We start from the raw sequence: 23,044 nt of genomic DNA on the forward strand, positions 1-23,044 counted from the left end.
AGCACCTTTTGCAGAGATTACAACCTTGTCTTCTTGGGTATGACGCTACAAGCTTGGCACACCTGTATTTGGGTAGTTTCTCCCATTGTTCTCTGCAGATCATCTCAAGCTCTGTCAGGTTGGATGGGGAGTGTTGCTGCACAGCTATTTTCAGGTCTCTCCAGAAATGTTTGATCGGAGACTTGTCCCGAAGCCACTCCTGCGTTGTCTTGGCTGTGTGCTTAAGGTTGTTGTCCTGTTGGAAGGTGAACCTTCGCCCAAGTCTGAGGTCCTGAGCACTCTAGAGCAGGTTTTCATCAAGGATCTCTCTGTACTTTGCTCCTTTCATATTTTCCTTGATCCTGACTAGTCTCTCAGTCCCTGCCGCTGAAAAACATCCCCACAGCATGATGCTGCCACCACCATGCTTCACCGTAGGGATGGTGCCAGGTTTCCTCCAGATGTGACGCTTGGCATTCAGGCCAAAGAGTTCAATCTTGGTTTCATCAGACCAGAGAATCTTGTTTCTCATGGTCTGAGAGCCTTTAGGTGTCTTTTGTCAAGCTCCAAGCGTGCTGTCAAGTACCTTTTACTGAGGAGTTGCTTCCATCTGGCCACTCTACCATAAAGGCCTGATTAGTGGATTGCTGCAGAGATGGTTGTCCTTCTCGAAGGTTCTCCCATCTCCACAGAGGAACTCTAGAGCTCTGTCAGAGTGACCATCGTGTTCTTGGTCACCTCCCTGACCAAGGCCCTTCTCCCCCGATTGCTCAGTTTGGCCGGGCGGCCAGCTCTAGGAAGAATCTTGGTGGTTCCAAACTTCTTCCATTTAAGAATGATGGAGGCCACTGTGTTCTTGGGGACCTTCAATGCTGCAGACATTTTTTGGTAACCTTCAACCAGATCTGTGCCTCGACACAATCCTGTCTCGGAGCTCTACGGATAATTCCTTCCACCTCATAGCTTGGTTTTTGCTCTGACATGCACTGTCAACTGTGGGACCTTATATAGACAGTTGTGTGCCATTCCAAATCATGTCCAATCAATTGAATTTACCACAGGTGGACTCTAATCAAGTTGTAGAAACATCTCAAGGATGATCAATGGAAACAAGATGCAACTGAGCTAAATTTCAAGTCTCATAGCAAAGGGTTTGAATACTTATGTAAATAAGGTATTTCTTTTTTTAGGTTTTAATACATTTGCAAAAATTTCTAAAACCCTGTTTTCTACTTGTCATTATGGGGTATTGTGTGTAGATTGCTGATATTTTTTATTTATTTCATCCATTTTAGAATAAGACTAACGTAACAAAATGTGGAAGAAGTACTTTCTGGCTTGTTGAACCAGTCAACAACCAGCTTGTTGAACCAGTCAACAAGCTGGTTGTTGACTGGTTCAAACATTAACCTCCCTGAGGGTCAAAGTTCTGTATAAATACTGCAGCTCTTCTATTCGGAGAATTCAGTGCAGAAGGATAGAAGGAAACCTATAACTACCTATCTAGAGTATATTGTGCTTGTCAAAAGTACTCGAAAACTAAGCAAAAACTATACTTGACGATTCAAGATTACACTAAAGAAATCCATTAGTACACCTGACTGTAGATTCTAGATTCTTCCTACACCTGAAGATTTCAGATTGAAGATGCTTGGATTATATGAGAAGTTGACCCTGCTGGCAGCGGTGTCATTGTCCCTCCTGGCCTCTCTGGCCCTGTCTTCCCCCGTGGTGGGTCCAGAGCCTATTCGCTGTGCCCCCTGTTCCAAGGAGAAACTGGATGAATGCCCGGCCATCTCCTCAGACTGTAAGCAGGTTCTAAGGGAGCCGGGATGTGGCTGCTGCTTGGCATGTGCCCTGGAGAAGGGGGCCTCCTGTGGGGTTTACACAGCCCACTGTGCTGAGGGGTTCAAATGCAGCCCTAGATCTGGAGACCCCAGACCTCTCCACTCTCTCACAAGGGGACAGGCCATCTGCACTGAGGATGAGGGACAAGGTAGACTCAGCTTTCTGTTGTTTTGTTTTAGTTTTTCAATAATTGATTCAATGATGAATTGATTAAAAAATATTTTAAAATGTCACATGCTTCATAAACAACTAACTCCATCCCATAAAGTGACTAACTCCATCCCAACAATGCAGAGAGAAAAATAGAAAAATTATAGAAAGATAATAACACAAGGAATAAATACACAATGAGTAACGGTAACGGCACATTTTTGACAACATAATACAAAATATATAATGTCAACTAATGCTAAACATGGTATACTTACCCACTCATTTCTCTCTCTAATCCACAGAGGAAGTAGAGTGGTTGACAGACCACACCTCCCTGCCCTACCTCCTGGGATTCAACACCCCGTTTGACCCCAGAGATGAGGGGGCTCAGGAGAGCATCAAGGCCAAGGTCAACGCCATCCGCAAGAAACTGGTGGAACAGGTACGCACAGTATTCAATCTGACTTTCTGTTAGAGTTAGTTAGGTGTCTTACTGTTAGTTAGGTAGCTAGGTCATCGGACTGTAATGGTGGAACAGTTGGGCACAACATACACCTGGGGCCTAATGTATCTAGCTTCTCAGAGTAGGAGGTTTGATCTAGGATCAGGTCTCCCCCTCTCCATGTAATCGTATTAATTATGATCTAAAAGGCTAAACTGATCCTAAATCAGATGCTTTATACGGCCCCTGACTTACTTTCTTCTTCTTTACCATTAGCTTAATGGAGCAAAGGGCCTCTAAAACCTGACTTAGAGTTCAAGTCAATTTAGCTGCTAGCCACCAGAGGAAGCTGTTGCCATTTTAACAAAAACTACCAAGAAAGTGTTATTCCCTTGAGATTAAATTTGCTTTGAATCTAATCACGTGGTGATTTAATCTGTTTCAGTCAGATATAACTCCTTATTTCATATGTATTCTGTGTCCATATTTCTGTATATATTGTATGTGTTAGATGTTCATTGCCCTCTCTCTGTCCTACCCCTAGGGGCCCTGCCACATCGAGCTGCATGCAGCCCTCGACAGGATAGCCAGCTCTCAGCAGGAACTAGGAGAGAAGTTCACCACCTTCTACCTCCCCAACTGTGACAAACATGGCTTCTACAAGGCTAAGCAGGTAAGCAGCCTATGCGTCTACTTCCAGAGCTGCCCCGATAGAGGGGTTGGTGTGTGTAGCAATAGCATTAGCTCATTAGTGGTTGATAGTAGGACCAGGTGATCTGACCAGGAAAACTCTGGTTCCTAGTTGAGAGTTCAATAAAAAATTGCAATGTAGTGAAGTTGATCCATGTCGTTTAATATCTTTCTCTCTCATTTCCCCCCTATTCTGTTTTGTTTTAGTGTGAATCGTCTCTGGTGGGACCCCCTGCCAGGTGTTGGTGTGTGTCCTCCTGGAATGGGAAGAAGATCCCGGGGTCAAATGATCTACTAGGAGACTCAGAGTGCCAGCAGGAGCTCACTCACTAAAGCATGGACACTCTGACACACATTTACAGTACGCATATACACGGGCACATGCAAGCACTTGCACACAGCCGCACACAGGCACAAACACACACTCACACTCACATACCCCTGCACGTACACAAGCACAGTCACATGAATGCACGCACACACGTACGCACACACGGACACACGCGTATGGACATATACTGTGTCTTTCTTTACTCAGCTTAAACACTACTGAACACATACATAGGTGTCCGCAAACCTACACACATCCACATCCACCAAATATACTGACTTTCTTTTTACAAACCCGTACAAAAACACTCTCATTCACATGAGCACACAACATAAAATTTTATTTCCAAAAAAGAGAAATTACTCTTAATTTATTTACATGACGTATCACACCTTATTTATTCAAAATGTGTATGTGCTTACTAGTATGAACCATTTGTAATTTTTAGATTATTTATATGTTTGTCTATTTTCTGATTGTAAATAGGGCAACAGTGTATACATTTGTGTTTCTGACTAAATAACTCCATCTCTGAAGACCACAGGTCTCCAGCTCTGCCAAACCCAGTTCAGGGTCTTCAGAATCTGTTTTTGATTCATTCAACCCGGTGGACCTGTGCACTGTAAATGAAACAACACATCCATTCATTCATTCAACATGTTGACAGTGTCGGAATGTATTCTCATTGACATTTCCTCAATGGGTATCGGGGAAATACTTAAAGTGCCACAAGTATGCATCTGGTGACCAGGCACAAACATATCACTGCTCATCCAAGCCACTGTTTGGTTTTGGGTGAGTTTTTCTGTCTTCATCTACCTCTACTGGTCTGTGCAGGTCTTCTGGTTTAGCAGAGGTTTGTTGGGACACTCTCTGCACGTACACCGCCCTCCTCATGTAAAGTCATTGTTTAATTTGTCTGAAAGGACGTCTTATCTCTTTTGTTTCATTTGATGCCATGATGAAATGTCTATTTATTATATGTCAAGCCCCTGTTCCTGACAGCAAGTCAGAAATATGTTACGAGATATGCTGCTATTACTTTTTGTTTGGTTTGTTACAAATCATGTATAGCCTCCCTTTTACGAAAAAAGACTGCAGTATGCTGCAAATACTGTGTCCAAAAAAACACAGTTTTTTTTTACTGCAGTAAGCTTGCAGTGTAATTGCAGTTAGAGTGCAGTATAACTGCAGTATAACTGCAGTTTAACTGTAGTACACTGCAGTTATTGACTCCAAAATACCACAGTCGACTGCAGTTACTGCAATCTTTTTTTGTAAGGGCTATGTTAGTTACTCTGTCGTAATTCTGTGCATTCAATAAACATGTTAACCTCAATGGTTTTTATGTGCATGTTTCTGTAGCATAGGACACGTAAGGATACGGCAAATGTGGAGAGAGTTGAATGAAGACATCAATGCCAATAATTTAATTAAAGTAAGTATTTATTTGAAGTGAGGAAATGTACAAAATCACTCTCCCTCCACACCAGAGGTCCTTATATATCCCCTGGCTTTAACCCCAAGGCTAGGGGAATACTTGTTTCTCAACAAATTATTAGAAAATACTTGCAGGATAGTGTTCAAGATCCTGGGCTGAGTCTAGAATAGTACCATATTACCGATAGTGCGCTACTATAGACCTGGTCAAAAGTAGTGCACTACATACTGAATAGGGTATTTCTTTTTTTGGGGGGTGTGAACCCAAAACACTTCCAGAGCTAGCAACATGCTAATCTCCCTAGGTTACCTCTCCAACTTCCTGTAACAAACACATTCACCCTCAACAGAACCTCTAGTGGCAATATTTATGAGGGATCTCATCAAGTTATATTTGTAAAAAAAGTATTCAGAATCTCAGCTTCATTAAAAACAATCATGGACATTTAGAAATTCAGATAACACACAAATGTACATTACATAGCAATGGAAGCTGGCGTCAGCTTTAATGCATTTATTTGTATACAGCATATTGGCCTTGAACCTAGACATAGCTAAAATGGTGAAAAGGAATCTCTGAAAACAGATCAGGCACAAAAACATGTGCGCACACACACGCACACAGTCGTGAAAGATAAGGGTTTGTACTGTCCCCTTTATCCCAGTAACCAGCTTATGCAAACTGACAGAGAGGAGGAAGAACGACCACACCGTTGACTGTGGGGAATGTCCCTCCCCTCTCTCCGTACATTGAAATCCAGCAGAAATATGTTCCACTGGTAGATGTGTAGGGAATGTACTTAGAGAGTATACTAAACATTAGGAACACCTTCCTAATATTAAGTTGCACCCCCTATTGCCCTCAGAACAGCCTCAATTTGTCAGGGCAGGGGCTCTACAAGGTGTCAAAAGTGTTCCACGGGGATGCTGGCCCCTGTTGACTCCAATGCTTCCCACAGTTGTGTCAAGTTGGCTGGTAGACGATTCTTGATACACACGGGAAACTGTTGAGCATGAAAAACCCAGCAGTGTTGCAGTTCTTGACACACTCAAAACGGTGCGCCTGGCACGTACTACCATACCCCGTTCAAAGGCACTTAAATATTTTTTCTTGCCCATTCACCCTCTGAATAAACACATACACAATCCCTGTCTCAATTGTCTCAAGGCTTAAAAATCCTTCTTTAACCTATTTCCTCCCCTTCATCTACACTGATTGAAGTGGATTTAACAAGTGACATCAATAAGGGATCATAGCGTTCACCTGGATTCAGCTGGTCAGTCCACGTCATGGAACGAGCAGGTATTCCTAATGTTTTGTACACAGTGTATATGAGCTGCATAGGAAAGATGAGAACAACATCCAAGCTTTATAGTCAACTCCCTTAAAGGGTCCTGAGGAGAGGGCAGTGATCCTACAGTGAGATACTGAATGGACTAAAAGCTGAGTTATGTATTCTCTGCCACAAATTGGGAAAGCATTTTATGACACTGTACTGTGCCACAGGGTGGTCGTACACCAGCACCCCATAGCATACGGTTACACGTATAGACAAAGAGACACAACCACACAGACACATACAAACACACACATTTAAACAAAAACATACAGTAACATATCAAACATACAGAATCACACACATACAAATATAATCATATAATGTAGCCATTCAAACCCACACACGTGAGTATAGTGCCACCTAGCTGTGCGTTGGTGTACGCCTCTCATTGAGGGTCGAGACAGGTACTGTATATGATCCTCTGTCATCAAGTCTGTAATCATCAAGGCTAGCCCTCTGCTATGGAGTGAATGATTACATCTCATGTGTCCTTCTTAGTTACATAAAACAAGTCTGGTCTGCCCTTTCAGTCTATGGAGAATCCATCCACACACTGCTTACAGTACATATGAGCAGCACATAGCATAGGAGGATGTTTGTTGGACACAAGGAGTGTGATTGGATGAGTCCTGTCTTCTTCTCAAGCCACTCCCCCTGCCCTGCCCTCCATAAGGTCCCATGGGCCAAAGAGTCATCAATGCCAGCCAACACATGTCCAGGCCCAGCCATTTTGGACCCTTTTGAATCCCAATATCCTCATAGTTTCTCTGTGTATTCATGGCTCCTTTTTCTTTCTCTCACCCTCTCTCTCTCTCTCGCTTTCTCTCTCTGGCTCTTTCTCGCTGCTCTTGTCTTATTGGCTCTCTGAGTTGTAGCACTGAGCGTCTCCTCGCTCCTTCCCGTCGAAACCTGGCAATGGCTGCCCATACTTATCGACACACCAGCAAAAACCTCGCTTTCTGCCCTTGGATGGACGGCACTGTGTGAGAAAGAGAAAGAGAAAGAGAGAGAGAGACATACAGGGAGAAAACATTATGAGAAAAAGATTTAGACTATTACACCGTAGATCATCTATCACAATGGCAATATAAAAGGACTTAAGGAAGTGGGACAAGAAATGGTTAAGGACATTAACGTCCATTTTGTGCGGAGGAGACTTGGCCATGGGACGCATGCTGGTGGTATTTTGAGCTGCTTTTACGGTCTACCTCCAGTTACACACACATATAGAGAGCTTAAAGGTAAACAGAAACCTGGTAAAATATTTGCTTAGGCCCATTTGTGAACAACTGAGACCCAAGATCTATTTTCAGTGAGCTGGTGGCCAGTACAAATCATCTGTTGCTGATTATACCCCACAGCTCCAAATTATGGGTACTACAAATGACTTACAGAGTCTCTGGAGCAACCCAAGGGCTGTTATTTTACTGCCAATTTTACTAAAGGTCAGAGTCCTCTCTAGTAAAACATGCAGGAATTCATTTGAAAAGCAGGCGAACAAACAGCGTCACTCTGTAAAAGAGTTCATCAGAATGGAAGTCAACCCTTTCTCTGCTTAATATTACATTTGTCTAGGTATCTGACCCTAGAGACTATAAGATAATCTCAACCCTGAAAGAGTGATGTGGTACAGTAGAGTTTATGCATTGGACTGTTCAGTCAAAATATGACTATCATATCTACTGTATCTTAACCCTCTAATATTGACCCCCATTATCATTTAATTTCCTAATAAAAGTAACAAAAAGCCAGGAAAAATGCATTTAAAAGCTGCTTTAAAAGCACCTCTCATACATAATCACTTTGCCATTTCCGTCAACTAACTCCAAATGCTGTATTTATTCCTCCAAACTATGTATACATTTATAGTTTATAAGGAATGTTGGGTCTGAGACTCATGGGAATGTCTGCCTCTCCCTCCCTGAGGATACACATACGTACATTTTAAACAAACAAAGACAATGAGCCTGGCGTTTTGGTAAAGCTGGTTATGAGATGATTGCAAGTCAAATGGAGGCACGTCCTTTAGGTAGGAGACTCAGTGCTGTGGCATGTAATATAAATGTTGCTTTGCTTTTGGTGGATGCCATGATGGCGCTGGTGGATTAAGTGCCTCCATATGAATGCGTCAGGGACACTCATTTATTATAAACAGATTGTGGGCGGACCAGGACCACGCAAATGTGGGAAATGGCTGAAGTTTCTATTTTCTGCACTGCTTTTTCAAAAGTCTGGCAATTATGGGGAGCGAGCGGCGGGTAGTGGCGGGTGCCGGCGGCCACCTTGACGTCTGTCTCCCTGGGAGGGTTCACGTTAAATGGCCGCAGTTCGAGCCGTGCTGGGGTTTAGGGGTCTGTGGTTCCAGGTCTCCAGAGCCAACCGTCTGTCTCTATGGTCTACCCCAACTGCTGTGGCTGAGCAGTGATGAGGCTCTAATAACTAGTGAAAGACGACTGCAGCAGCGCTAGAGGAATGGATCCACTCCAGATATGAATCTAGTATGCATGATGAGTCAGTCACTGATATTGGAGTCTTCATTGATGAAGAAAGAGTAAGTGGCAAGATGATCAGAAATGATGGTAGTTACAATGTTCTAATGGGGGTGATTGTCCTGGCCTCTATAACACTGTTCAAAAAGGTGGGTCTGGTATCTGGGCTGGTCTTCCATGGTGAAAGCATGATTGTGGCACTTTCAGTAAGGCCAATGAGCCTGGGGTGGCAGACTCATAAAATTGCATAGTTTTTCCTACAGTGTGTTTGCATGATTTCCTTACCTGTTTTTTCTTGTAGAAGCCCTTCTTGTCACAGTTTGGGATGCGGAAGCCTCTGGGGTTGAGGATGTCTGCGATCTTCAGTCCATTGAGGATACTCTCCATCTCTCTACGACAGGGACCCTAAACACACAAGACGACACAAGCACAGACTATAATGACCCATATTACTCCTTCCAAAGCACTCTGCCTACTACAGCTCAGATCCTTATGTCATTATGTCAGATAATTATAGAGCCATTATTGCATGGAACTCCGTTCGATCACATATTACTCAAGTGAACAGCAAACCTGGTTTCAAAAAACAGATAAAGCAACACATCACGGCACAATGCCTCTCCCCTATTTGACCTAGATAGTTTGTGTGTATGTATTGATATGTAGGCTACGTGTGCCTTATGTCGCGAACTCTGATGCGGATGTGGTGTGAATCAAATGCAGGACACAGGAGCTAAGTCAAACCAGACTTTACTTGCATAAACCAAAATAACAAAACGGGTCTAACCAACCCGGAGGCGAACAATACGCCACAGTGCGTAAAACACTCCAAAACCGACTGCGCACAAAACAACAGTGCGACGGTACAAAATGAGCGACTGGCAAACAGCACTGCACCAAACGACAGGTGAAAACAATTACACACAACACATGACAAACTAATGGAACATATAAAGGGTACATAATCACACTAACAGGGAACAGGTGTACAACAACTAGACAAAACCAAACGAACATCGAAACATACAACGGTGGCAGCTAGTACTCCGGGGACGACGACCGCCGAAGCCTGCCCGAGCAAGGAGGAGGAGCAGCCTCGGCCGAAACCGTGACAGTACCCCCCCCTTGACGCGCGGCTCCAGCCGTGCGCCGACCCCGGCCTCGGGGACGACCAGGAGGACGCGGAGCCGGGCGCGCGGGGTGCCCCTGGTGTAACTCCGACAGGAGAGACGGGTCTAGGATGTCCCTCCGCGGCACCCAGCACCGTTCCTCCGGGCCGTACCCCTCCCACTCCATGAGATACTGGAGACCCCCCATCCGACGTCTCGAGTCCAAGATGGACCGAACGGTGTACGCCGGAGCCCCCTCGATGTCCAGTGGGGGCGGAGGAGTCTCTCCTATCTCACCTTCCTGGAATGGACTAGCTACCACCGGCCTGAGAAGAGACACATGGAACGAGGGGTTAATATTCTTATACTCAATAGGCAGTTGTAACCTATAACACACCTCGTTCAATCTTCTCAGGACTTTAAAAGGCCCCACAAACCGCCGACCCAGCTTCCGGCAGGGCAGGCGGAGGGGCAGGTTTCTGGTCGAGAGCCAGACTCGATCTCCACGTGCGTACACCGGCCCCTCACTGCGGTGGAGATCGGCGCTCGCCTTGTGTCGACGGATGGCCCGCTGCAGATGGACGTGTGCAGCGTTCCACATCTCCTCCGAGCGCCTCACCCACTCATCCACCGCAGGGGCCTCGATCTGGCTCTGCTGCCATGGTGCCAGAACCGGCTGGTACCCTAACACACATTGGAAAGGGGTTAGGTTGGTGGAGGAGTGGCGGAGAGAGTTTTGGGCCATCTCTGCCCAGGGAATGTACCTAGCCCACTCCTCCGGCCGGTCCTGGCAATACGACCTCAGAAACCTACCCACATCCTGGTTCACTCGTTCTACCTGCCCATTGCTCTCCGGGTGGTACCCCGAGGTAAGGCTCACCGAGACCCCCAAACGCTCCATGAACGCTCTCCAGACTCGGGAGGTGAACTGGGGGCCTCGATCAGACACTATATCCTCGGGTACCCCGTAAAGCCGGAAGACGTGGGTAAATAGTGCCTCAGCGGTCTGTAGGGCAGTAGGAAGACCCGACATAGGGAGGAGGCAGGCCTTAGAGAACCGGTCCACAACGACCAGGATGGTGGTATTCCCCTGAGAGGGGGGAAGGTCTGTCACAAAATCCACCGAGAGGTGGGACCAGGGTCGTTGTGGAACGGGCAGGGGTTGTAACTTACCCCTGGGCAAGTGTCTGGGCGCCTTACACTGGGCGCACACCGAGCAGGAGGAGACATAAACCCTCACATCCCTGGCTAACGTTGGCCACCAGTACTTAGTGCTAAGACAGTGCACTGTCCGGCCAATACCCGGATGTCCAGAGGAGGGTGACGTGTGAGCCCAGTAAATGAGTCGATCCCGAACATCGAGCGGAACGTACGTCCGACCCACAGGACACTGTGGAGGGCTAGGGTCGGCACGCAACGCCCGCTCGATTTCAGCATCGACCTCCCACACAACCGGTGCCACTAGACAAGACGCCGGTAGTATGGGAGTAGGCTCAACGGACCTCTCCTCTGTGTCATACCGCCGGGACAGAGCGTCTGTCTTACTGTTCTGGGACCCAGGGATGTACGTGATCTTAAATACGAACCTGGCTAGAAACATGTTCCACCGAGCCTGGCGAGGGTTCAGTCTCCTAGCTGCCCGGATGTACTCCAGGTTCCGATGGTCAGTCAAAATGAGGAAAGGGTGTTGAGCCCCCTCAAGCCAATGCCTCCACACCTTAAGGGCCTGTACCACAGCTAACAGCTCCCTGTCCCCGACGTCATAATTTCGCTCCGCCGGGCTGAGCTTTTTAGAGTAGAAAGCACAGGGGCGGAGTTTAGGTGGCGTGCCGGAACGTTGAGAGAGAACGGCCCCTATACCGGCCTCAGACGCGTCCACCTCAACCTGAAAGGGTAAGGCGGGATCTGAATGCGCCAGCACCGGAGCCGAAGTAAACAGGTCCTTCAGTTTCCCAAAAGCCCTGTCCGCCTCAGCTGACCACTGCAGGCGCACCGGACCACCCTTCAGAAGGGTCGTTATGGGAGCTGCCACCTGTCCAAAACCCCGGATAAACCTCCGGTAGTAATTCGCAAAGCCCAAGAACTGCTGCACCTCTTTAACAGTGGTTGGGGTTTGCCAATTACGCACGGCTGACACACGGTCCACCTCCATCTTCACCCCTGACGCGGACAACCGATAACCCAAAAAGGAGACCAACTCCTGAAAAAACAGACATTTCTCTGCCTTGACATACAGGTCGTGCTTCAACAGCCTCCTCAATACACGACGCACCAGGGCTACATGCTCGGCTCGGGTAGAAGAGTACACTAGAATGTCATCAATGTACACGACCACCCCTTGCCCCTGCAACCCTCCATCTTTTTTCTTCATAAAAAAGAAGCTCGAGGACGCAGGGTAAGTGCAGGGCCGTATGTATCCCTGTCTCAAGGATTTGGCTATGTAAGTCTCCATAGCTTTTCTCTCCTCTTGAGACAAGGGATACACGTGGCTCCGTGGGAGCGCTGCTCCTGCCTGGAGGTCTATCGCACAATCCCCCTGTCTGTGAGGAGGCAGCTGCGTCGCCCTCGCTTTACTGAACACAAGTGCCAAATCCCCATATTCAGGTGGAATGTGCAATGCGGGCACTTGGTTTGGACTTTCCACCGAGGTCGCCCCCACGGAAACACCCAGACATCGCCCCTCACACTGAGCAGACCACTCCTTGAGAGCTCTCTGTTGCCACGAAATGGCAGGGTTATGGGTACTTAACCAGGGAATTCCCAGCACCACCGGGTACGCAGGGGAGTCGATCAGATATAGCTGAATAGTCTCCTCATGACCCCCCTGCGTACAATCAATCAATCAATCAATTTTATTTTATATAGCCCTTCATACATTAGCTAATATCTCGAAGTGCTGTACAGACACCCAGCCTAAAACCCCAAACAGCTAGTAATGCAGGTGTAGAAGCACGGTGGCTAGGAAAAACTCCCTAGAAAGGCCAAAACCTAGGAAGAAACCTAGAGAGGAACCAGGCTATGAGGGGTGGCCAGTCCTCTTCTGGCTGTGCCGGGTGGAGATTATAACAGAACCATGTCAAGATGTTCAAAAATGTTCATAAGTGACAAGCATGGTCAAATAATAATCAGGAATAAATCTCAGTTGGCTTTTCATACACATCCTAAGTGGTGCTGTGACTTCCCTAATCAACCCCGACCCCAACGGGCGGCTATCTAAAGCATGAACGGGAAAAGGATCGTCAACAGGCAGGAGGGGAATCCCTAAATCTAAACAAAACTTCCGATCAACAAAATTCCCAGCTGCGCCTGAATCTACTAGCGCCTTATGCTGGGAATGAGGTGCAACCTGTGGAAAACTAACAGGTATACAAAAGTGCACAACAGAGAGCTCTGGGTAAGTGGGGCGTCTACTCACCTGGGAATGCTCCCCAGTGCGTGGCCTGTTGTCCCCTCCTCCTGGAGACCCTCCCCAGCACCTGGCCGCAGTGTGCCCTCCACGGCCGCAATTGGTGCAGGGGACAGCCCCCCTCGGGCTCCTTCTCCTCCTCTCTCTAGCGCCAGCACCCCCGAGCTCCATAGGGCTTGGCTCGGAGGTGCTGGAGGATGGAATGGACGGACCCCACTCGGGACGTCCACGGGTGGCCAGCAGGGTGTCCAGACGGATGGACATGTCGACCAACTGGTCGAAGGTGAAATTGGTGTCCCTGCAGGCCAACTCACGCTGAACGTCCTCCCGTAGGCTACATCGAAAATGATCGATGAGGGCCCGTTCATTCCACCCTGCATCTGCCGCTAGAGTCCGGAACTCCAGTGCGAACGCCTGTGCGCTCCTCCTCCCCTGTCGGAGGTAGTATAGACGCTCCCCCGCCGCTTTGCCCTCAGGTGGATGGTCGAACACGGCCTTGAAGCGACGGGAGAACTCCGCGTAGGAGATCAAATCAAATCAAATGTTATTGGTCACATGCGCCGAATACAACAGGTGCAGACATTATAGTGAAATGCTTACTTACAGCCCTTAACCAACAGTGCATTTATTTTAAACAAAAAAAGTAAGAATAAAACAACAACAAAAAAAAGTGTTGAGAAAAAAAGAGCAGAAGTAAAATAAAGTGACAGTAGGGAGGCTATATATACAGGGGGGTACCGTTGCAGAGTCAATGTGCGGGGGCACCGGCTAGTTGAGGTAGTTGAGGTAATATGTACATGTGGGTAGAGTTAAAGTGACTATGCATAAATACTTAACAGAGTAGCAGCAGCGTAAAAAGGATGGGGTGGGGGGGCAGTGCAAATAGTCCGGGTAGCCATGATTAGCTGTTCAGGAGTCTTATGGCTTGGGGGTAGAAGCTGTTGAGAAGTCTTTTGGACCTAGACTTGGCACTCCGGTACCGCTTGCCGTGCGGTAGCAGAGAGAACAGTCTATGACTAGGGTGGCTGGAGTCTTTGACAATTTTGAGGGCCTTCCTCTGACACCGCCTAGTATAGAGGTCCTGGATGGCAGGAAGCTTTGCCCCAGTGATGTACTGGGCCGTACGCACTACCCTCTGTAGTGCCTTGCGGTCAGAGGCCAAGCAGTTGCCATACCAGGCGGTGATGCAACCAGTCAGGATGCTCTCGATGGTGCAGCTGTAGAATTTTTTGAGGATCTGAGGACCCATGCCAAATCTTTTTAGTCTCCTGAGGGGGAATAGGCTTTGTCGTGCCCTTTTCACGACTGTCTTGGTGTGTTTGGACCATGATAGTTCGTTGGTGATGTGGACACCAAGGAACTTGAAGCTCTCAACCTGTTCCACTACAGCCCCGTCGATGAGAATGGGGGCGTGCTCAGTCCTCTTTTTTTTCCTGTAGTCCACAATCATCTCCTTTGTCTTGGTCACGTTGAGGGAGAGGTTGTTGTCCTGGCACCACACGGCCAGATCTCTGACCTCCTCCCTATAGGCTGTCTCATCGTTGTCGGTGATCAGGCCTACCACTGTTGTGTCGTCGGCAAACTTAATGATGGTGTTGGAGTCGTGCCTGGCCATGCAGTCATGGGTGAACAGAGAGTACAGGAGGGGACTGAGCACGCACCCCTGAGGGGCCCCCGTGTTGAGGATCAGTGTGGCAGATGTGTTGTTACCTACCCTTACCACCTGGGGGCGGCCCGTCAGGAAGTCCAGGATCCAGTTGCAGAGGGAGGTGTTTAGTCCCAGGATCCTTAGCTTAGTGATGAGCTTAGAGGGCACTATGGTGTTGAATGCTGAGCTGTAGTCAATGAATAGCATTCTCACGTAGGTGTTCCTCTTGTCCAGGTGGGAAAGGGCAGTGTGGAGTGCGATAGAGATTGCATCATCTGTGGATCTGTTGGGGCGGTATGCAAATTGGAGTGGGTCTAGGGTTTCTGGGATTATGCTGTTGATGTGAGCCATGACCAGTCTTTCAAAGCACTTCATGGCTACAGACGTCAGTGCTACGGGTCGGTAGTCATTTAGGCAGGTTATCTTAGAGTTCTTGGGCACGGGGACTATGGTGGTCTGCTTGAAACATGTTGGTATTACAGACTCAGTCAGGGACATGTTGAAAATGTCAGTGAAGACACTTGCCAGTTGGTCAGCACATGCTCGGAGTACACGTCCTGGTAATCGGTCTGGCCCTGCGGCCTTGTGAATGTTGACCTGCTTAAAAGTCTTACTCACATCGGCTACGGAGAGCGTGATCACATAGTCATCCGGAACAGCTTGTGCTCTCATGCATGCTTCAGTGTTGCTTGCCTCGAAGCGAGCATAGAAGTGGTTTAGCTCGTCTGGTAGGCTTGTGTCACTGGGCAGCTCGCGGTTGTGCTTCCCTTTGTAGTCTGTAATAGTTTTCAAGCCCTGCCACATCCGACGAGCGTCAGAGCCAGTGTAGTATGATTCAATCTTAGACCTGTATTGACTCTTTGCCTGTTTGATGGTTCGTCGGAGGTCATAGCGGGATTTCTTATAAGCGTCCGGGTTAGAGTCCCGTTCCTTGAAAGCGGCAGCTCTATCCTTTAGCTCAGTGCGGATGTTTCCTGTAATCCATGGCTTCTGGTTGGGGTATGTACGTACGGTCACTGTGGGGACGACATCATCGATGCACTTATTGATGAAGCCAGTGACTGATGTGGTGTACTCCTCAATGCTGTCTGAAGAATCCCGGAACATGTTCCAGTCTGTGCTAGCAAAACAGTCCTGTAGCTTAGCATCTGCGTCATCTGACCACTTTTTTATTAACCGAATCACTGGTGCTTCCTGCTTTAGTTTTTGCTTATAAGCAGGAATCAGGAGGATATAGTTATGGTCAGATTTGCCAAATGGAGGGCGAGGGAGAGCTTTGTATGCGTCTCTGTGTGTGGAGTAAAGGTGGTCTAGAGTTTTTTCCCCTCTGGTTGCACATTTAACATGCTGGTAGAAATTAGGTAGAACGGATTTAAGTTTCCCTGCATTAAAGTCCCCGGCCACTAGGAGCGCTGCATCTGGATGAACGTTTTCCTGTTGATTAATGGCTTTGTACAACTCATTCAGTGCAATCTTAATGCCAGCATTGGTTTGTGGTGGTAAATAGACAGCTATGAAAAATATAGATGAAAACTCTCTTGGTAAATAGTGTGGTCTACAGCTTATCATAAGATACTCTACCTCGGGTGAGCAAAACCTCGAGACTTCCTTAGTATTTGATTTTGTGCACCAGCTGTTGTTTACAAATATACACAGACCGCCACCCCTTGTCTTACCAGAGTCAGCCGTTCTGTCCTGCCGATGTAGCGTATAGCCTGCTAGCTGAATGTTATCATTGTTGTCGTTCAGCCACGACTCCGTGAAACATAAGATATTACAGTTTTTAATGTCCCGTTGGTAGGATAACCGTAATCTTAAATCGTCCATTTTATTCTCAAAAGCTTGAACGTTGGCTAATAGGATTGATGGAAGAGGCAGTTTACTCGCTCGCCGTCGGATCCTTACAAGGCACCCGGATCTGCGTCCGCGATATCTCCGTCTCTTCCTCACGCGAATGACGGGGATTTGGGCCTTGTCGGGTGTCTGTATGATATCCTTCGCGGCCGCCTCGTTGAAGAAAAAATCTTCGTCCAATGCGAGGTGAGTAATCGCTGTCCTGATATCCAGAAGCTCTTTTTGGTTATAAGAGACGATGGCAGAAACATTATGTACAAAATAAATTACAAATAACGCGGAAAAACACACATAATAGTACAATTGGTTAGAGGGTTGGTTAGAGGGCTGTAAAATGGCAGCCCTCTATCCTCCTCCACTCGGCGTTGGCCCATTCCAACGCCTTGCCCGTGAGACAGGAGATGAGGGCGGAAACGCTCTCGTGTCCCGAGGGCACCGGGTGTACAGTGGCCAGGTAGAGCTCCACCTGCAGGAGGAACCCCTGACACCCGGCAGCTGTGCCGTCATACGCCCTCGGGAGCGAGAGCCGAACCCCACTGGGTTCCGGGCCTGGGACGGGCGGACCGACCGATGGTGGTGGTAAGGTAGGTGGGGGTGTGGGTACCCCTCTGGACTCCCATCGGTGCAGGGTGTTGATGACGTCCTGCAGAGCGGTCCCCAGTTGTCGGATCTGGTCATCCTGGCCGCGGACGTGCTCCTCCAGCGACTCAGGTGCTGCTGTTGCTCCTGCTGATTCCATCTTAAGGTGTGTAATTCTGTCGCGAACTCTGATGCGGATGTGGTGTGAATCAAATGCAGGACACAGGAGCTAAGTCAAACCAGACTTTACTTGCATAAACCAAAATAACAAAACGGGTCTAACCAACCCGGAGGCGAACAATACGCCACAGTGCGTAAAACACTCCAAAACCGACTGCGCACAAAACAACAGTGCGACGGTACAAAATGAGCGACTGGCAAACAGCACTGCACCAAACGACAGGTGAAAACAATTACACGCAACACATGACAAACTAATGGAACATATAAAGGGTACATAATCACACTAACAGGGAACAGGTGTACAACAACTAGACAAAACCAAACGAACATCGAAACATACAACGGTGGCAGCTAGTACTCCGGGGACGACGACCGCCGAAGCCTGCCCGAGCAAGGAGGAGGAGCAGCCTCGGCCGAAACCGTGACACCTTATGTATTTTTTTTTACATTTATGTAGTTCTGTCCTTGAGCTGTTGTCTATTAATGTTCTGTATTATGTCATGTTTCATTATTTTGTGTGGACCCCATGAAGAGTAGCTGCTGCTTTTGCAACAGCTAATGAGGATCCTAATAAAATACCAAAATACCAAAAGTAGTTATCTAATGGCATTACTCTATCCAATTCAAACAGTGAAACTAACACAAACCCCAACAGTGTCCTTACTTAGTACTGTAATTCAATCCAAATGCTCTAGGAACATAGACAGGGATGCTATCATTAGTATTAGGCTACACCAAGCTCCATCTCTAGCCTACTGCACTACCCTTCAGTAGTATGCAAACAATGGTGGTACTAGGGATAAGAAAAAAGAGAGGCAACTAATAGGAAATTAATTCATCTGACCACCTTGTGAGGGCTTATGCTTTGCTGTAAGCCGCTTAGAAACTCTAATACTTTACACAAAGGGATAGGCCAGGGGATAACATGCAATCAAAGAGGCCCTAGAAACTTGTCCTCATGTCCAGCTCCAGTCACTGATCAAAGCAAAGCAAAGCTCATTCCTCGTGCTGCACTTGTTTTCCTGCCGCCGGGTCAAAGGCAGGATCAAAAATAGAAAGAGGAGGGAGGGTCCAAACACGCAGAGTCCCAATCCATCATCAGCTTGTTCTGAGGCTCGGCGCTCCCCTCCAGCCCGCCAATGCTCCCCTCCCTGCCCCCGGGCGGCACGCGGACGCCTTGCGGCGAAACAACAACCTGACCCGAGGTCAGCCGCAGAGGCAGAGCTACCATACCCAATCAGCGCCACTCCAATCTCCCGCCACCACCGACGCACCCCCGCCAGCCGTCAGCAACCATACCCAGAACATATCATCACCTGCAGATGGATGGAGAAAAACACCAAAACACTGAGGAAAGGGGGAAGAAAGAGGGAGAAAGGATGAGAAAGGGGGAGAAAAACACCAAAACACTGAGGAAATGAGGATGAAAGCATAACACAGAGCGAAGAAGGAGGAGAACATTCCCTTACAGACTGTTCCTAGAGAAAGGTAAACAGTGGACCTGGTACTTACATACTCTGGGTCCTGCTTGGATTCCAGGGAGAAGTTCTGTTGGTCTGTGCTGAGAGCTCCAGGGATTTCCTCCATCTTGTAACTCTGGGCCCTCTTCAGCTGCTCCCTGCGGATGACCTCTGCTTTGACTGGGTGGAGGAGAGAGGGGTGATGGGGGAGTCTGGAGTCTACAGGAGGTCTGCTGGTGCTGAAGGGGGCTTGGAGCACTGGGGCGGTGGTGATTCGCTCCTCCTCCTGAGTACCACCATAATTTTCTGCCAAAAACAGAGAGGGGGGCATTGTTTTGTTTGTGAATTCATGTTATTGTGGCACAATTGGAAGCATTCACAATATTACATAATCATCTATTTAAATGTTTGTATTTTGTTTAGTCCACCAGGTATTAGTCCTCAAAGAGTCCTTAAGAAATGTAAAAATAAAACATACAGTAAAGTATAATAATTCATATATAATAATACTAATGGATTGTGTGGGTGGATCACAAGAATCATGTGAATGGTCTGTATGTGCTGGTTCAGGCATTTTTTTGACAGTCCCTTGATGTTCATCCAAGCTAATAATATACTGAACAAAAATATAAACACACATGCAACAATTTCAAAGATTTACTGAGTTACAGTTCAAATGAGGAAATCAGTCAATTGAAATAAATTAATTAGGCCCTAATCTATGGATTTCACATGACTGGGAATACAGACATGAATCTGTTGTTCACAGATACTTAAAAAAAAAAATCGGCCTCACAATGGGCCTCAGGATCTCGTCACAGTATTTCTGTGCAATCAAATTGCCATCGATAAAATGCAATTGTGTTTGTTGTCCGTAGCTTATGCCTTCCCCTACTATAACCCCACCACCCTTCGGCACTCTGTTCACAACGTTGACATCAGCAAACCCACACAACGCCATACACGTGGTCTGCGGTTGTGAGGCCGGTTGGACGTACTGCCAAATTCTCTAAAACGACGTTGAAGGCGGCTTATGGTAGAGAAATTAACATTGAATTCTCTGGCAACAGCTCTGGTGGACATTCCTGCAGTCAGCATGCCAATTGGATGCTTCCTCAAAACTTGAGACATCTGTGTTGTGTGATAAAACTGCACATTTTAGAGTGGCCTTTTACTGTCCCCAGCACCTGCATAATGATCATGCTTTAATCAGCTTATTGATATGCCACACCTGCTCACTAACAGGGATATAAACAAATTAGTGCACATCATTTGAGTGAAATAAGCTTTTTGTGTGTATGGAACATTTCTGGGATCTTTCATTGCAGCTCATGAAACATGGGACCAACACTTTACATGTTGCATTCATATTTTTGTTCAGTGTAGTTGCACATTAATTACTGATGAAGAAAGGAGGGTAGAGAGGAGAGTTTGATGGTCAGATATCCTTTGAAGCTTAAGAAATGGAAAAGCAGTATTGATTTACAATTGCAAACCACAATATAGATGGTTGAAATAAATATTGATATCTGTCAAATAAGACTAATTCCATCAATAATCTCCATGAAACCCTTGTATGACACAGTCACAGTTTTAAAATTCCACAAAGTGAAAATAATAATAGTGTAAACAGCAGTGATGCAGTTAAATTACAAGGTCAAACATCAATGTCAACCAGATAATGAGTGAGACAGTATAATTGTTTGTCAATCCAATTGTGTAAATATTGGACATATTACGCGCAGGCTGGCTTCATCCTAACGGATAGCGCAAGGTGATGAATTATACTTTAGGCTGCCTTACATCCAGATGTTTCAGATGACAAGCAAAAGTATCGATATTTTTACAGCGCACATCATCATAATGATATAATAATCAGTTGGCAAACCATGCGTAAAAAACTTTCCTAACTGCGTCATCATCGTGGCATTTACCTTGACGTTCATTGACTAAAGTGGCAACAGGTCTTTTAATGATCGCGTTTGCACACTGTCCTCGTCCTTCCAGCAGAGCTTGGAGAGGTTTCGTCTCGCCGGGCTGCTGCTGGCATGTCATCCCGGAGCCACATCTCCCCGTGTACACCCCGCACGGCTTTCCAAAGGCCAGCGCGCAAGTCATGCAGCACCCGCAGCCCGGTTCGCGAACTCTCTCTGCGCAGTCCCTGGGCAACGGCTTGCACAGGAGCCGGGCTCCAGCATCACATGGTTCGCACCGGATAACCGGCCCTACCGCGACTGATCTCCGCATAATCGAAGCCAGAACAACTGTCATCCAAAGTGTGAGAAAACATGTCTCCATGGTGATGATATCGGGAGGGTCTTGGTGCGTAATGTCCTGAATTTAACTCTGCAGTTCATTCTCATGAAGCCACTTTGGACAAAACGTCTCAATATATACAGCCAGCCACTGCAAAGTCACACCCCTCTGAGCTGCTTGAGTGAGGGATTGGAGGGATTTCTTTAACTTCCACTGATATTTTCTGAAAAAACTTCCTTAAACGTTTTGAGGGAATAAGTAGCCCAATAAATAAAACAATGTTTTTCTGTGCAAATAATTAATCAAATAAGCAATCCAAATAAGCAACAATCCATCTGATTGAACTTGATTTATTTCTAAGGCTAATTATTCTCAAACAGATTGTTTGGGATTTTCTCTTTAGGTATGCCAGCACAATAACTAGCTTTATTTTAGTTTTATGACATCTCTACAAACTTAAATTGGATGAACATTAAAAAAATAAGAAGATGTTTGATGTTGTTCTAAGGGCTCTTGTTTTCAGTCAGGGTATTTTATGTGAACTTCACAGAGTACCAGTTTTAACATGAATAAAAAACCTTATGCCCAGGAAATTGCCAGAACACTTGCCTGAAAGACAAATAAAAAGTGGCTAAATCAACCTCAGTGTAAGAGGCTTAACCCTAAAAGTGCTAACAGGATCCATTTTGATCCTTCTGAAATTGTAGGACTTTGTCAAGCAACTAGTTACCGACAAAAAATTAAAATACCATTTACCATGATTTCTGTGTTAATAAAGAGGAATGAAAAATAATATATATTTTGTTTACTAATGGTACGTGGCTAAACTGAAAATGTGGACTCAATAGTAAACTTTATGATAAACTACAACTATATAGAAAAGATATGGAGCCACCCAAGATTTGGGGGTGTGGCAGCCACTATAAGTTGAGAGTCTCATCTTTCAGATGCAATTGAAACTGAGTTGATAGCCCATAGCATTCAAATGTTGGAGCTAAATTCAATGTCTATTCCATGTTGGTTCAACATCATTTCATTGAAATTATGTGGAAACAACGTTGATCCAACCAGTGTGTGCCCAGTGGGATGGCACATGTGCCCCCAAATGTTTGGATATACTGGAAAAGTTACCAGGTTGTTAGCTAGCTAGCCAACTAGGTAACATGACTGAACAAAGTGTAAACAAATGGTCAATGACCTCGATGCACGAGTAGGATATCACGTTACCCACTTTCGGTCCCAACCCATAGTTGAAAAAACCCTACTCTATGGCTGTAAAAGTAATCTGTCATGTACTGTCCATGCAGTCTCTATTGGGGTTCCCCACTGAACAGCTCTTATCTGGCATCTCTTAAATGTAATCTATTTCTGCTCATTTCACTTGAGACAAGCAATCACCCATGCTCCTTTGTACATTATCTGCATGGATGTTAACAATAGATGTTTGTTCTCTACAGTTTCACTGTAGCAGTTGTGGGTCCACTATAACTTGTGCTCCACCCATCCCACTGGCTCCAAGGAGGCTGGGTAGGCTGAGGTTATCAGGAGGTCAGCAGGTCATGGAGCTCTGGCCACATCCTCCCCCATCTCTGATTGGTTGCTACCTGCCCCAACAACCAATTAGCAGGGCCTGCCTGACTCATAAAGCTTGCACACAATAATAATCACTTGTAACAGTAATAAAGCAGTACAGCAAGGCCCAATATGTTTACAAGAACGGAAATCTAATCAGATTTGACATGCAAATTTAAATCTTAATGTACTTTTTTTTATGCTTATCAACAATGTAATCATAAAAAAATAAAATGTGTATGTTTCTTGTGGTGCTTGACATGGA

At 46.4% G+C, this 23,044-nt stretch overlaps 2 protein-coding genes across 2 annotated transcripts; one reads left to right on the forward strand and one right to left on the reverse strand.

The window, feature by feature from the left end:
* Positions 1 to 1,430: 1,430 nt before the first annotated feature.
* Positions 1,431 to 4,782, forward strand: LOC311146782 (insulin-like growth factor-binding protein 1). Its single transcript, XM_084183362.1, has 4 exons — positions 1,431 to 1,975; positions 2,283 to 2,422; positions 2,967 to 3,095; positions 3,320 to 4,782. Exons 1-4 carry the CDS (start codon positions 1,627 to 1,629, stop codon positions 3,443 to 3,445), a joined length of 744 nt encoding a protein of 247 aa, XP_084039488.1. The 5' UTR covers positions 1,431 to 1,626; the 3' UTR covers positions 3,446 to 4,782.
* LOC311146781 (insulin-like growth factor-binding protein 3) lies at positions 4,631 to 21,312 on the reverse strand. The gene is made up of 4 exons (XM_084183361.1): positions 20,886 to 21,312; positions 19,004 to 19,257; positions 8,998 to 9,117; positions 4,631 to 7,202 (listed from the first exon to the last, which is right to left on the reverse strand). The coding sequence occupies exons 1-4, from the start codon at positions 21,247 to 21,249 to the stop codon at positions 7,077 to 7,079; spliced, it is 864 nt and encodes a 287-aa protein (XP_084039487.1). The 5' UTR covers positions 21,250 to 21,312; the 3' UTR covers positions 4,631 to 7,076.
* Between the last annotated feature and the right edge of the window lie 1,732 nt (positions 21,313 to 23,044).

This window comes from Coregonus lavaretus (assembly GCF_964263955.1).
Source record: "Coregonus lavaretus genome assembly, chromosome: 19".
Lineage (NCBI taxonomy): Eukaryota > Metazoa > Chordata > Actinopteri > Salmoniformes > Salmonidae > Coregonus > Coregonus lavaretus.